Here is a 14,473-nt window from a genome sequence, read left to right on the forward strand (position 1 = left end):
GCAACTTGTCAGGACGCCACGCGTTCCTCGTCCGCCGGAGCCGCCGCGCATCAAGCGAATTCTGGTGCACTCGCGCTCCAATTTGAAAGTTGTTATATGTATTATAATAAATCAAAAATATTGTGTCGCATAAAATTTTGGGTAATTTTTTTCGTGAATCTAATTGTTTGTTACTCTTTTACAATTAGGTTTGCTTTGTAGATGTAGCAACATAAAAATTTAAGTATTATTTTACTCAATTACATATTAGATATTTTGATTCATAGTTACTATTATAAATATAAATAGAAAAACACCTGTGTACTTTTTCATAGACCTTTGACTACTTTGTAAAATATCATAATAAAACGTTTCCTTTTGGAAAGGAATGATACCTTATACTCCCCGATTATTTATTGCATTAATCTCCGATAGAACGGGAAATGTTGCGGTAAGGAAAAAACAACAAACGGATGATATGTGCCAAACCATCCCGGACACGTTGTACCGGAGAGGGGACTCGTCTGCCCTTGGAGTTCACCCTCGTGTCGCCTTTCCCCCACTTCTGTCAAAACCAACCCTCATGATCTGTAACATACACACACACGGAGACATATGTATATATACCAGGATCACCAGACCAGATCATCCAGAACTCATCTCTTCTCCGGTCAACAATGAAGACTGCTGTAAGTGATGCTTTAACATTTACATGTGTCATTTAAGCGTAACAAGAAATGTCAGAGTTTACGTTCAGTTATTATTTAGTTGATATTTCATCATCACAAATATCAACATATGGTGAAATCTTAGTTTCAAAACCGTCCAGTTACAGCGGATTTTTTGTTATGTTGTATTTACTTTATTTTCCGTCATTTCTTTCTTTATACTCATCAAATGTGTTCACTTTCAATATATATTAAATTTTTAATAGTTGATAATTACACTGAAACGTTTGCTTGCAAATCGTTTGACGAATACGCTCAATTAAAAATTTAAAATTTAGACGTCATCATATTTTGAAATAATTTCATATAAAAAATAAATATTTCATTTTATAAAGATAATGAAGAAGAGCTTATTTTTTGTGATGAGACCATTTAACGATTGTTTATTTCGTTCCTAAGAAAATAATGAAATGTTAGTATGCAACATTTTCTCGTACGCGTGTTCAATTTAATTGCCAATTTTTCGTCTGATTCAGAGATTTTGTAACGCATCTATAAGTTATAATTAACGTAATGACGACAGATTTCCTATTTTAAAAAAATAATAAACTGTAATATGTATTATATTACGATTTACAATATTGCTCCATCAAATGGAACAAAACTTACAAACAAATGGTGGTTTTGTGGTTTAGTAGTGTTCGGACATCCAGGTCTGCCCTCCTCGTCCGTTTGTTTAGTCAGAATCATTTCGGTATTTCGCCATAATTATTGGTTGGTTTAAGATATTGACATGTTTTAAAAAATAAAAAAGAAAGGAAATTAAGCCAAAGTTACGAAATGAATAGATTTAAAAAAATACATGATACTAGAACGTTAAAATTTTAACAATTCTCATTTTTCCAGATTGTATTGGTTGCTCTTTTCGGGTGCTGCATGGCCCAATTGCCAAAAGCGGCCCGCCAAAGCCAACAGGTAAACCGCGGCGGCCAAGCAAGAAATTTGCAACTGGTCGGTGGACAGACATTCTACCAACCGTCCCTTGGACAAGTGCAGTACCAACAGGTCCTCGGCGCCCCTGTCGTCAGCCACTACTCCGTACCTGTCCAGCAATTGGCAGTTAAGCAGTACCACGTCCCAGTAGCTGCCCCTGTGAGCTACTCAGCTCCCAGTGTAAGGACATCCGTCGTCAAACCCGTCGCCGTCCTCAGCCAATACCAGGACGTTAGCCACGACGGATCCTTCACATACGGGTAAAACACGATTCGCATTGACCATCGATACATCTTTAATGACTGAATGTATTCGCAGATTCCAATCCGAAGATGGAGTCTCTGTCCAGGCCAGCGGCTCGTTGAAAGCCCTCGGACCAGAAGAAACCGCACAAGTCGTTCAGGGTTCTTACACCTACACCGCCCCCGACGGCACCCCAGTTACCACCAACTGGTACGCAGATGAGACCGGATTCCACGCCGAAGGAGACCATCTCCCCAAAGCCCCGGAAGGACACACAAGGACATACTAAGGACCATCATGATACCAACCCTAATTACCAATTTCTAGTTACAATCTCAATAAATTAAGTTTTTGATTTTAAAATTTTCCTTTTTGATATTAACGGGTCACCGACCTTTTTTCCTATTTTTTTTGTTTTGCAATATCCAACCAAAAAATGGTAAAACGTGTTGTCATCCTCCTTCTGTCCCCGATTTCACAACAGAAGGATCAAGCAGCCTTGTTGAAATCCTAAGATAGAAACTGTAAGACGGGAACCATCGGTAATCCGTATATTAATGTTTAAATCTGAACATATTATAGAGTAGAATATTTTTCAATTTTTAGTTAATTTAAATCAAATGATCTTAATCACTTCACAAAAGCTGGAGAATTGAAAATTATCTTGTTGGAACGATTTTATTAGCTTATCATTTATGAAATGGCGTCAGTATAACATAAATCTTTGTTAATTTTGCAATAAAAGTAAATATTTTAGAAAAAACATATTAACTATCTAAAAGCGAATAGAGAATACTGTTTATAAAATAGTTAATTTTATCCTAAATAAATAAATAATTGTCAGAGTTGGAAAAAAAATTATGTTTAGTAGGAAGAAGGACCCACATACTGGTCGTATTCTAGTACACAAAAATTATAATTCAAATTTATACTTGATAGTACGCAAAATGACAAAGATAAAACCACCTTTCCTGCCATTTCTCCCAACAAGTTTATTATCATAAAAATGACGTTTTCTGATACAAAATAATATAATATATAACTCAATTAATTAAGGTTTTTAGTTGAGATAAAAAAGTCAGTGTCACGAGCAGGATTGGAACCCACGACCTTCGGCTAGATACGACGCTACTCTACCACTTGAGCTATCGTGACATCGATCCACTCAGGCACTAACTTTCCATCTCAACCCCACCTTTTGAATTTTCTCTCCTTTTTGCCATTTTTCAAATGTCTTGTAATCTATTTGATTCTCGGCGACAAATGAAATGGCCACGGAGAGCTTTAGTGAAGATATACTTCATTTTAACTTATTCAATTCACTACTTGCCATAATGAATATTTACGTAGGTGTGACAACGAGGTAGGATTTTTTCTATTCGTATCACCATTTGATTCTCTGGTGACAAGTGAATTAGAGCTGTTATCTCACTTGTAAAATTTAGTAGTTTTTTAATATCACTTAACTTAACTTATCCAAATCATGGTATATGTGAATAACTGTATAAGTTTTTGTATGATAAATGTCACCTTATGTAAATACGAAAAGCAGATAAGTGTCAGAGTATAATGCATTGATATATTCTAATTATATATATATATATATATAATTAGTNTTTTGATTATATGGCCTAAATACTTCACCGAGTCTCGTGCGAAGTTACACTTGGAAAATTTCAATCTAAAGCCTTCCTTCAAAATGGCTTCCAGTAACAATGATAAGTGGTCAATGTGTTCTGTGAATGTTTTAGAAAAAAATTAAAATGTCGTCTATCTAATTCACGGTAAAATCTGATAATTTAAGTTTTCTTATAATACTACTTAGTATTCTCTGAAAAATTGCTGGTGATGTTTTTAAACCAAATGGTAAACAAGTCCACTGAAAATGTCCTTCTTGAGTAACAAATGCTGTTTTTTCTTATCTTCAATTCTTAAGGGAATTGACCAGAATGCTTAGTTTATGTCTATGGTTAAAAAAAAATTTACATCCTCTCGTTTTCACCATTAAATCCTCTATTAATGGGAAAGGTTGTGATTGTGTTAGTATAATTTTATTTAAATCGCGAAAGTCGATAAATAATCTTGATTTTTTTCCTTCTTCTTTTTTGTAGGCCAACGTTACCAGTGCAGCAAATGTACTACATGACTCTTCAATTAAATTTTTTTGCAATAATTTCGATACCTGTTGTTCTATTTCTTTTTTATCTTCAATAGTACACCTATATGGTCTTTTAAACGACAATTAGAGCTATTATTTGTATTAGATTTTCAACACTTTAACAATGCCCTCCTAACTTGTTATCTACTCTACAGGTTAACCTCCCTCTTAACAATCGAGTCGAGGTAGTGCGCGGGAAATTTCAAAATTAGTTTGAACAAATATAAATGTGCTTAAAAAAAGTATGACGTTAATATGTAACGTCGACTTTCTTTTATATCTCCGAGTATATCACTTCGAAATCAAATTGAGATAGATAATACGTTAAGTCTCCTAGCTCTTCATCTGTTCTAGCCTTTATATTCATTTTTTCTAGTGGTTTATGATCAGAAAAAACTATGAATCTTTTCCCCATGAGCCAATGCTACCAATATTTTACTGCCTCTTTTATTACTAGACACTCCAGGTATATGGCTTTCTTCCTATTCTGAGTGTCATTAAATTTTTTTGAAAAATACGCGCAAGGTTTTTCTTCTCCATTTTTCTGTTTTTGTGGTTGTTTTAAGACAGCTCCTATACCTTGTATACTAGCATCTGTGTGTTGGTAGGTCTGGATCAAAGATTGTTAAAATCGGTATTGAGCAAAGCAATTTTTTTATTGTTTCAAAAGATTCTTGACATTTTTCTGACCAAATAAATTTCTGTCCTTTTCTCAACAAATTATGTAATGGATCTAATACGGATATAATAGTTTATATATTTGGTACGTATTTGCCATAAAAATTTATCTTCCCTAAGAGCTGACGCACATTCTTTTGTGTTTTTGGAGTTGGGAAATCTTTTATAGCAATTAAATTATCCTTCAAAGGACTAACTGTATTATTTTTGATTATATGGCCTAAATACTTCACCGAGTCTCGTGCGAAGTTACACTTGGAAAATTTCAATCTAAAGCCTTCCTTCAAAATGGCTTCCAGTAACAATNTTTACTGACAGGTTCCACAGGTTGCAATATTTTTCTAATTGGTTTATCATTTTTTGTAAGGTACGTTTATCCGAGGCTAATAGCACAATATCATCTGCATATGCTAAGAGCGTTATGCGTTTACCTAAGATGTTGATTCCGCCCTCCAAGCTATCTTCAAGATCATTTATAAACATGGCAAACAGCAGGGGGCTTAAAACGCAACCTTGTTTCACGCCTGTTTCTATTGCGAAGCTGTTTGAGAGTCCATTTTTACCCCAAACCCGTGCAGAAGTATCAGCATATAGGCCTCTGAGGATTTAGATATATATAATATATTATAAAAAGTCGAGATGTAACTAAGTAAATTAAAAATCCTATTGATTAGGACAACTACTTTGAACATGATGAAATCTGTGCACAATAGAAAAAATATTATAAAAACTTAATTTATAGCAAATATCTAAACTTTAAAATCACAATCATGAAAAGTTGTGTTTCTTGACTTACTTTGTTAACAGTTACGCTTTAATTAGTATTATTTCATTTGTCATAATTTGTTTAAATTTTGTTTTCTGTAAATACTATTTGGAAAATATATCCGTAGGATTTTTATTTCTGAAATGTCATCTTACGGATCTCTATCGTGGTTTAAATTAATGTAAACTTTCTCTATTGGTATAAACAAAATGTAAATATATAACCTACTATAAAAAAGTATAGTATGGCCCTTATTCAACTGACAACGGCTTTTATCAAAAAGACTACAATTTAAAAAAGTTTAATCTAGCTGAAGTTAGAATAGAATTGATTAAAAATGGTTGTAATGATTTTTTTAATAAAATAATAATAGCGATGTCGTTATCTTGTAGATTTTTGATTTGATAAAAAAAACGTATGTTCACTTATTGGGAAGTATACTAATTTTCCAAATATGGCAATTATAATTGACAATATGATAAAAAAGAAATAACTGTATTTTAATGTTTAATGACAAGTTTATTCTTTTACAGCAAGGACCACATCTACAAAGTAAAGTAGAGCAAGGACTGCAGCAACAAAGGCTGTAAACAAGTCGACATTTTTGGAAACTATCCTGCTACTTGAGCTAATTGCTTCAGAGATGAGTAGAAGGCAACCAGCAAAATATGACACGAAGCAGTAAGCCATGACGAATAGGTTCTGTTGAAAAGTTGAAACAAAATGGATTGTTGCGACCATAGTTGAAGGAAAAAACTTACTACTGGTTTCACTAATTCCTCCGATCTGTAGAAGTACGACCCGGTTCTGAACATCTGTGGGATTAAAGGGCTGCATAAGCCGGTCGATTTCATTAGTGGGATGACCTTCCCGTCGAAAGGACGCCACCATGCACTAGCCACCGAATGCAATCCGAATATCATGATGCCGAGGAGCTAAAATATCAAGGTGGGTATGATGAACGACGAAAATGTTAACTGTGGATTTCAAACCGACGATACACGATTTACCATTTCCAACATTTTTAACCAATCTTCTATCTTCCACTTAATCATCTTTATCTTACAATGAAAAATCGAGTTCACATCGTATAAAAATTAAATGTGTAATAACACAAAAATTAAATCGATAGAAAGCAGAAGCACATGTTTACTTACAAAAAGCGATAAATATAAAAATCACCTTTTGTCTTTTTAATGTATTTAGTTTTAACTTTATAAGACACTCGTCTAAGCCCTAATATTAATGCTGGTCCAGCACCCGGAAGAAAAATGCCGTGAGAAACCAGCCAATGCTGGCACTCTGAGAGATCAGAGTGGTTAGAAGGTCTCGACCCATCGTCACATTAGGCGAGCTGGCGGATTCTCGTGATGTGAATGTGTAAAAATGGTTCGAGCAGTAGGATTCGGATGGAGTGATAGGTTGGCTTGAAACTTTCGGAATTGGAAAGAGATCAGTTCGTTGACAAAAGGAATGTTGAGGTGGATAGTGAAAGAGGTGAGTCCAGTGACGTAGTAAAGAACTTAGATGATTTAACTAAAGACTTTGGAATGAAAGGATTGGACGGGTTGGCTGAACGGTACACTTCCACTCCGTAAGTTAAAAGTGGTCGCAGTAAAGTCTGTAGGTTTAATGATGACGGTCAAGACGGATTTTGGTCCTGGAGGTCGTCGTATAGTCCTAAGTATTTGAATGGACATCGGTTACCCTTTGGTGTTTGTAGTGGCCACTTGTAGCTACCACACGTTACCGCTAGATGCCACTACGACTTATGGAATGTTCTCGCCCTCCACTATGCAGCCAATCAGAGTAGAGCTCTTCCCTATATAAGCGGGGCACTGCCTCGCTGGGGGAGACTCGTCGACCCGACGAGATCTCACCAATTACTAATAATCGGCTACACTAGACTCGTCAACCCGACGAGCCGTCACTAAGGAACACCGCTGACGACAGCAAGTACTCGCAGCATTACCCTGATCTCGCTTTCTAAACAGCCGACTTGGCCGTAAACGCCAACTGCTACCCTCGGCTAATTGCTGTACTCCAATACCTTCGGCCACTGTGGAGTCAACCGACTCACGGCCCCCGGACCTCAGCCAACGGTTTACTCATGGTCACAGACCACNTTTAAGGAATGTTTATTTAGATTTTATGATAATTTAGGTTCCTTTAGTGTGTAAGTTTATTAAAATGTTACCCGTAGAGAATTAAGATTAGTCTATGTTTAATATTTTAGTTTCCGTTGGAATAAATGTGTTTTTTTTTGTTTCCAGCGGTGAATATCTCCTGAATGCGATATCGTGCGTTGTTCGGCGATGATTAGGCCGGTATACCGACCTGGTTCCTGCAGCGTCGTTGATGATGCTGCTGGATGATGCAATCCAGTAGCGGGAGAATGAAACGATGCAAACCAGGTAGCAGCCAGTGAGATGATGGAGTCTTCGCGGGATAGTGAAAGGATGTTTCGTTCGCGGGATTATAATGATTGTAGATGGAAGAAGGAGATGATATATTAAGGGAAAATGGCGATGATAGGTTTGCGGTTGTGAAATGCACGTGGAGGTGAAGATCTTATGGCGATTTGCGGGAGAATCCGTGGGGATTCGCGTGGCGAGGAAAACTTTAAGAAGCGGCGATCTTACCCGGAGGTGAACTAGGGCGCAACACTTTAGCGGGATAGGGCGATAGGACGTGTGCTCGCTCCGAGAGCTGGTGGAGAAGAGAGCCCGAGAGGGCTGGAAGGGATGAGTTTTTGAGGAAAAAGGAGGGAAGTGTAATACGATTGGTGGATTTCTAGAAGATAGGGGTTGTAGATACTGGGGTACAATCTACGCCGCAAATCGGGCGCTTCGGTGACGTAGACGCGCCCGAACAGGAAGAGTAAGTTTGTAAACATACCTCGGTGCTAGACCCTATCAAAGCCTACACATCTAGGAACGCACTCAATCAACACTATTTATTCTATAGAGCAGAGGAAATTGTTCCGACAACTCTGAAGCCTTGTTGGATCGTAATGATGAGGAAGACAACCCAATGGGTGAGAGAAATGATTTATGACTGTCTTAGGTGGGAATTAAGCGCTTTAAAAGTAGTCTTTCAAGGATTTCGGTCATTGGAGGAAGAATGCTTTTGAGTACGTAAGGGAATGTGTCAGATGTCTTTTGAGCGATCGGAGATGTCTAGATGGATGTATATTCGTCCGTATTATTCGGAAGATTTATGTAATTATGATTTCAGGGATGTCCAGATCTGTAAGCATTTGACTCCGAACATCAAAAGGTGCATCGGTTTTTTTTCTTTTCAAAAACACCGGCACCCTGAGGGTTTAAAAAAATAAATATTTAAATTGTTTCTGTTGATTAATTACGTATAGAACTGTTGAATATGGTTCAGGTTAGATTCAAACCAAAAAGTATAAATCGGAAATATATTTTTATTCGCCATCATCATCTTCATCATCGTCATTACGTTTTTTTAATGTAGAAATAAGATCAACCAAAAATAATACAGTAAGTATAGCGGAGAAAATGATTGAAACGACATCTACATTTCTTGAAATGAATCTTTCTTTTGTTATAATGGTTTCTATTGCCACCAGGCCACAACCGGCGAAGTACGACACAAAGCAGTAAATAACAATGAAGACGTTCTGTTGAAACACAAACTTTTTCGGCTTAGTCGGTTCGTGGCAGTAGATAAACGCAACAACTTACAATTGGTTTCACTATATCGTGCGAAGTGTAAAAATATGCCCCGTTCCTGAACATCTGAGGTATTATAGGTCCGCATAAACAGGACGTTGTCAACACCGACATGATTTTCCAACCGAAAGGACTAGTGCTACTCCACCAGACTGCAGCCATTGAGTGCAGACCAAATATTGTGACACTAAGAAACTAAAATATAACATTAGATAAAGTGTAACACTTTATAAATCGCAATTTACCATTTCTGACATTTTTAACCACGTATTCAACTCCCACTTCATCCTTAATATTTATTTCAAACTGAATCTAATACAACGCAACATAGAAAATCAGCTAGTGCGATAATAACTTATATTTTATTTGATCAGATGTTTCTATTCTGATATCGTATTTTTCTTTCCTTTTTTTTATTAACCTTTCATACTAAATTGCAATGTTGTATTATGAAAGTTTTTTTTTTACCTCATTTATTTGTATCTACAACTGTACATATATCTTATACAATCAGCAGATTGGGTAATTCGTGTTCGTGGCATTACAGGCTTTATAGGGAAAACTACACATTGGTAGCCGCTCTGGATTAATGAAATATTCATTTAAGAGGTCTCTTATCCATATTCTTTTCAGACGTTTACGAGGTAATTGTGAAGAATGGAGTAATCGTATTTGTGTTAGTGTGATTTTGTAATTCACTATAAAAACGTCTATAATATGTTTTGATGGATGAAAAAACTGTTGGGATTTGAAGATCTCTGTCAAGTGTGTTATTGTTTACATAAAAAGGGGCAGAAACAATTAGTCTTAAAATTTTGGATTGAAAACTTTGTAATCTTTGAATAATGAAATATTTGGCAGATCCATTAACCCGTACATCCAAATAGGTTTGAGTAGGTATGTGTATGTCGAAAGTTTTGATTTTAATGGAAGTTTTAATTGTCTGTTGAGTATGTAATAAAGTATTTTAAATCGTTTGTTGAGTTTCTCTTTTTGTAATCTTGTGTGTGGATTCCAACTTAGTCTTCTATCAAATGTAAGTCCTAAATAGTTAACTTTGTCGGACTGAGGAACAGGTCCATTGCATGTGCAAGGACAACTCCTACGACGGAGTGTAAAGGTGATGTGACATTGAGGGATTAAACTTTATTTTCCAAATATTGCTCCATTTTTCAACACTTGATGATATTGGGTTTTGTAACATGAGTGAAGCTTGTGTAGAAGAAAGTTGACTTGTTAATATGGCGGTAATTTGTGGGCATATCAGAAGTAAAAATCGTGTACAACAGCGGAGCGAGTATTGACTCTTGTGGCACACCTGCAAGCACTTCTTCCATCCCAGAAGTTTCCGTACCCTAGTTTACTGCAAAAAATCTCTATTTATCGTACGATTGTATAGTCAGATAATAGGCCTAGGGTAAAAATAATTTTGATTTGTATAATAATCCCTCATGCCATATTTTGTCGAAGGCCTGAGAAACATCGCGTACAGTTTCTGCTCGAGACATGAAGTAATGAAATCTGTCACCCTGTGAAGTTGATGAGAGGTGGAATGATGGGTTCGAAAGCCAAATTGATGGTCTGGTAAGATGTTCTAGAGTTCTATAGTTCAATAGAGATAATTCTTTTCTAAATTAATTTGTCGAATAATTTAGAAAGAACGGGTAACAAACTAATAGGACGATAGGATGATGGGGAGCTTAAATTTTTATGGGCCTTTGGGATCATTTTAATGTAAGAAAGTTCCCATTGAATGGGAAAGTGTGTAATCCTCAAAATTGCGTTAAACAAAGAAGTCAGAAAGACGACTGCTTTTTGGGGAAGTTCTTGAAGAACTTCAGCTGTTGTCAAATCAGTAAAAGCGATGATTAGTAAGAACATATGGACACATAACAAGGATTTAAATATTAAGGGTTCGTGTAAAACGCGTAAAATTGAGAAAAAGGTGAGAATACAGTTTTATGACAGATAATGATCATTTAAGTATGAAAAAGCATGTTTTTGTGCTTCACTGCGGACGAGAGTTTTAGATTTGACCAAAGATAGAAAACGAATCCATACTTGCTTTTGTGGATGAAAGATATTTGCGTCAATTTTATAATTGGGAGGAAATTAAACGGAATGCAAACTCAACAGGAAATTAAAGTTTGCAATCTTTGGAAGGCGTATTAGTATATCTACTAGCAAAAAAATAGGAAGATTGTTGTGAACAAGAGTTTGTTTGGTTCATCTGTTTTGTCATCAATTTTAATGAACAAGTCCTACTGTAAATGGAGAAAGAATCAATATTACTTTCAACCCTCAACAATTAAAAATGGCAAAAAGGAGGAAAATTCGAATAGTAAGTTGAAGTGGGAAGTTGGTGTCCGACTGGATCGAAGTCATGATAGCTCAAGTGGTAGAGTAGCGGCGTATTTAGTCGAAGGTCGTGGGTTCGAATCCAGCTCTCGACAATAACTTTTTCATTGCAACATATATCTTATATAAAGATTACTTTCAACTTTCATACTCGGCAGGCCATTCCTCCTATTTCCAACCCCATCCTTTCTTCTTGTTTTTTTACTCTTATTGAAATGTTAGCTGTGACAATGAGGTAACTGAAACCATGAGAGATTAGATGAATCAATCAGGGAATTTAGGGTCTTCGATTCGGTCTGCCATGTTAGGTATTACCTGGCTGATTGTCCTGCTGGATGATGACCCTCTCCACCTTTGAATGCCTCGCACATCTTCAGATTCAATGGATCCATTGGCCAATTTTTCTTTCTGAGATGACGATCCCAAAATTGTTCTACTTACTGGCTTCACTGTCACTATCAGATACAACTTCACTTTCTAAAATTTTCATTTCTCTTGAATAAATATACTTTAAAGTGCGGAATAAAAAAGGATTATTTTTTTTGTAAAGTCAAACATTTAGGTTTAACGGTTGTTTTACACGAACCTGCAGTCGGAGTTAAAATTTCATCGAAACCGGATCTATGAAGAACTTAAAATTATGACTAACGTAATATACTATATATACTCGTTTTATCACACAAAATTTGTAGATGATAATCATCCACACTGACAGTTAATAAGTGAACTACTGAAAATTTTGCTTTTTATCGTGTAAAGTAACAAATGGAAAGTAATGATAGTGAATAAATAATGGTACAAAACAAAAACTGTGCACGTAAAATGTTTATTTGTATACACCCAAATAAGATAGTCCTTTAAACAAATGTATTTTATTTTTTTATGGTTAAAATAAGGTCTGCGCAGAAGCATATAGAAAGCACACTGGCAAAAATGACTGAGCAAATGGAGACATCTCTGGAATTTGACCTGGTCGATGCCTGAATAGAGTCAAGGAAGACCAAAACGGAGCCACTTATGTACGAAAGCAGACAGTAAATTATAATGAAGACGTTCTGTTAAAATATGAGTTAATTAAAGGCTTTTGACACAGGTAACAGCATAAGTAGAACCTACGGTAGGTTTGACTATCTCCTGCGCTGTGTAAAAGTAAGGTTCAGATCTAAACATCAGCGGTATCAGAGGGCTGCAAAAACTCGTCGCCATCAAGACGTTTCTAATTCTCCATATATTAGTCTTTTTGATACCCCACCAAAGTGCCGACACGGAGTGCATCCCGAAAATCATGACAGCGAGGAACTAAAACACGTTTAATTATAATCTTCAATTGGAGTGATTGAAACTTACAAACCGAAGATATACACCATTTCCAACATTTTCAACCAAGTCATTTTCTGCCATTCCATTTTAACAAGCTACTTTTAAAAATACAACCAAAGAGAAAAAAATCTACAAACACTAATATGAGTTTAAACTAACCATAATACTAATCACGTGAAAAATGTAAACATGTGTTTTATGGCAGAAAACCTAAAATCCTTGAATATGGTAGCAGTTTGGAAAATCTGAAATGCCTTAAATTAAAATACATTCAAACATAAAGAAATTTATGTTAAAACAAATTTTGCAGTTTGTTTCGTTCTACGAAGAAAAAATTCTCCTTCATTTCTTAGGACAAGATTCGTAACATATTGAAATAAAATAATTCCTGTCATTTAATTTATAGGGTGACCTTTGTGTGTCACCGAAGAGGGTGAAATCCACTTCACAATACTTTCTTCATCATATTCTCAATTGAAATTCCACGCGCTATGCCGGGATTCGAACCTAGAACCGCTAGCAATTGAGAGTGCCCTCAACACGACACACAATAATGACACATCTACACAGAAAATAAACACTTTGAGCCCTGAAGATGATTTCAATAAAGATCGAAACGTTGGTACGATAAGGAAAATCTTTTTCTAAAACCTACTTCACCCCAAATCGCATCTCACGATCTCAAAATAATCATTAATTAACGGTCATTAAACACCACACTTTTTTTTAATCTACTATTTCAAAACCTAGAAATCAGCAAATTTCAGAAAACGTAGTCCATTTAATATCCTTTTTAGTGGTGCAATTGCTTTTTTAATTGCATTTTCAAAGATGAAGAAATTGAAGAAAGAAAGGAAAAACCATGGTTGAAAGATTGGTAAGGTGGAACGATTAATAATAAAAAAAAAAACTTAAGGAAATTTGGAATGTATTTATTAAACTTTTTTTTTTTAATTTTGAGTCGAAATGCTTTCCACCCTCGGCAACGTATTTTCGACGCGCTGCCGTTGTATTAAACCCGCCAAACCCTTGCATAAGATGTATATCAGCGTATTCTTTATTTCAAAAAGTAGCAATAGTGTTAGGAAGATATCACATAGAAAACAAAAACGTTTTGAAACTTAAAACTCTTTTATTCCGGAGAATAATAATACAATAATCCTTTAATCAAAGTTGCTGTCGTGTAAGTAAATAAGTAAACACTTGCACTATTTCGATCTCGAACGTAAATTTAAAAAAAAATTAATAAATGCATTAAAAAAAAAATTTTTTTTTGATTTTCCACCTTACCAATTTGTCAGCCACGGTTATTTCCTTACATCCATCAATTTCTTCACCTTTGAAAAAAGTAATTGAAAAAGAATTTACACCACTAAAAAGGATGGAGTAAATGGAGTACGTTTTCTGAAATTTGCTGGTCACTAGTTTTGGAAATAGTAGTTTGGAATCACCATAGTAATTTTTTTAACTTAAAAAAAATATATTTTCCAAAGTTCTCGTTTCTGAAACGCTTATTTCACGAAGGTTTACAAGTTTAATATTGATCACATCTTATTGAAAATGTGTGGTGATTAGTGACCGTTAATCGATAATTATTCAGAAATCGTGA

The 14,473-nt window shown here is 35.5% G+C and overlaps 3 protein-coding genes and 1 long non-coding RNA gene across 4 annotated transcripts; 1 reads left to right on the forward strand and 3 right to left on the reverse strand.

Annotated features, from left to right (window-relative positions):
- The first annotated feature begins 302 nt into the window (after positions 1–302).
- LOC106665305 (larval cuticle protein 16/17-like) lies at positions 303–2,246 on the forward strand. Its single transcript, XM_014391633.1, has 3 exons — positions 303–668; positions 1,554–1,900; positions 1,959–2,246. Exons 1-3 carry the CDS (start codon positions 657–659, stop codon positions 2,170–2,172), a joined length of 573 nt encoding a protein of 190 aa, XP_014247119.1. The 5' UTR covers positions 303–656; the 3' UTR covers positions 2,173–2,246.
- A 3,688-nt stretch (positions 2,247–5,934) lies between these two features.
- On the reverse strand, positions 5,935–6,671 carry LOC106665186. Its single transcript, XM_014391431.2, has 3 exons — positions 6,496–6,671; positions 6,247–6,420; positions 5,935–6,187 (listed from the first exon to the last, which is right to left on the reverse strand). Exons 1-3 carry the CDS (start codon positions 6,538–6,540, stop codon positions 6,005–6,007), a joined length of 402 nt encoding a protein of 133 aa, XP_014246917.1. The 5' UTR covers positions 6,541–6,671; the 3' UTR covers positions 5,935–6,004.
- A 2,227-nt stretch (positions 6,672–8,898) lies between these two features.
- On the reverse strand, positions 8,899–9,545 carry LOC106665188. Its single transcript, XM_014391442.2, has 3 exons — positions 9,432–9,545; positions 9,199–9,381; positions 8,899–9,134 (listed from the first exon to the last, which is right to left on the reverse strand). The coding sequence occupies exons 1-3, from the start codon at positions 9,471–9,473 to the stop codon at positions 8,919–8,921; spliced, it is 441 nt and encodes a 146-aa protein (XP_014246928.1). The 5' UTR covers positions 9,474–9,545; the 3' UTR covers positions 8,899–8,918.
- A 2,809-nt stretch (positions 9,546–12,354) lies between these two features.
- Positions 12,355–13,050, reverse strand: LOC106665196. The gene is made up of 3 exons (XR_001340279.1): positions 12,909–13,050; positions 12,661–12,843; positions 12,355–12,599 (listed from the first exon to the last, which is right to left on the reverse strand). It is a non-coding gene; the product is annotated as an uncharacterized LOC106665196 (long non-coding RNA).
- Positions 13,051–14,473: the final 1,423 nt, after the last annotated feature.

The sequence above is a fragment of the Cimex lectularius genome, unplaced genomic scaffold (genome assembly GCF_000648675.2).
Source record: "Cimex lectularius strain Harlan isolate CLEC.00 unplaced genomic scaffold, Clec_2.1 scaffold186, whole genome shotgun sequence".
NCBI lineage: Eukaryota > Metazoa > Arthropoda > Insecta > Hemiptera > Cimicidae > Cimex > Cimex lectularius.

Bases quoted from the DNA above. Each gene is read 5' to 3' on its own strand.
- LOC106665305 (XM_014391633.1), top strand. The intron at 1,901-1,958 runs GTAAAACACGAT...ATGTATTCGCAG, and splicing joins GACGGATCCTTCACATACGG to ATTCCAATCCGAAGATGGAG.
- LOC106665188 (XM_014391442.2), bottom strand. From the start codon at position 9,473: ATGAAGTGGGAGTTGAATACGTGGTTAAAAATGTCAGAAATG. The intron at 9,382-9,431 runs GTAAATTGCGAT...GTTATATTTTAG, and splicing joins GGTTAAAAATGTCAGAAATG to TTTCTTAGTGTCACAATATT. The intron at 9,135-9,198 runs GTAAGTTGTTGC...GTGTTTCAACAG, and splicing joins ACGATATAGTGAAACCAATT to AACGTCTTCATTGTTATTTA.
- LOC106665186 (XM_014391431.2), bottom strand. From the start codon at position 6,540: ATGATTAAGTGGAAGATAGAAGATTGGTTAAAAATGTTGGAAATG. The intron at 6,421-6,495 runs GTAAATCGTGTA...TTGATATTTTAG, and splicing joins GGTTAAAAATGTTGGAAATG to CTCCTCGGCATCATGATATT. The intron at 6,188-6,246 runs GTAAGTTTTTTC...ACTTTTCAACAG, and splicing joins AGGAATTAGTGAAACCAGTA to AACCTATTCGTCATGGCTTA.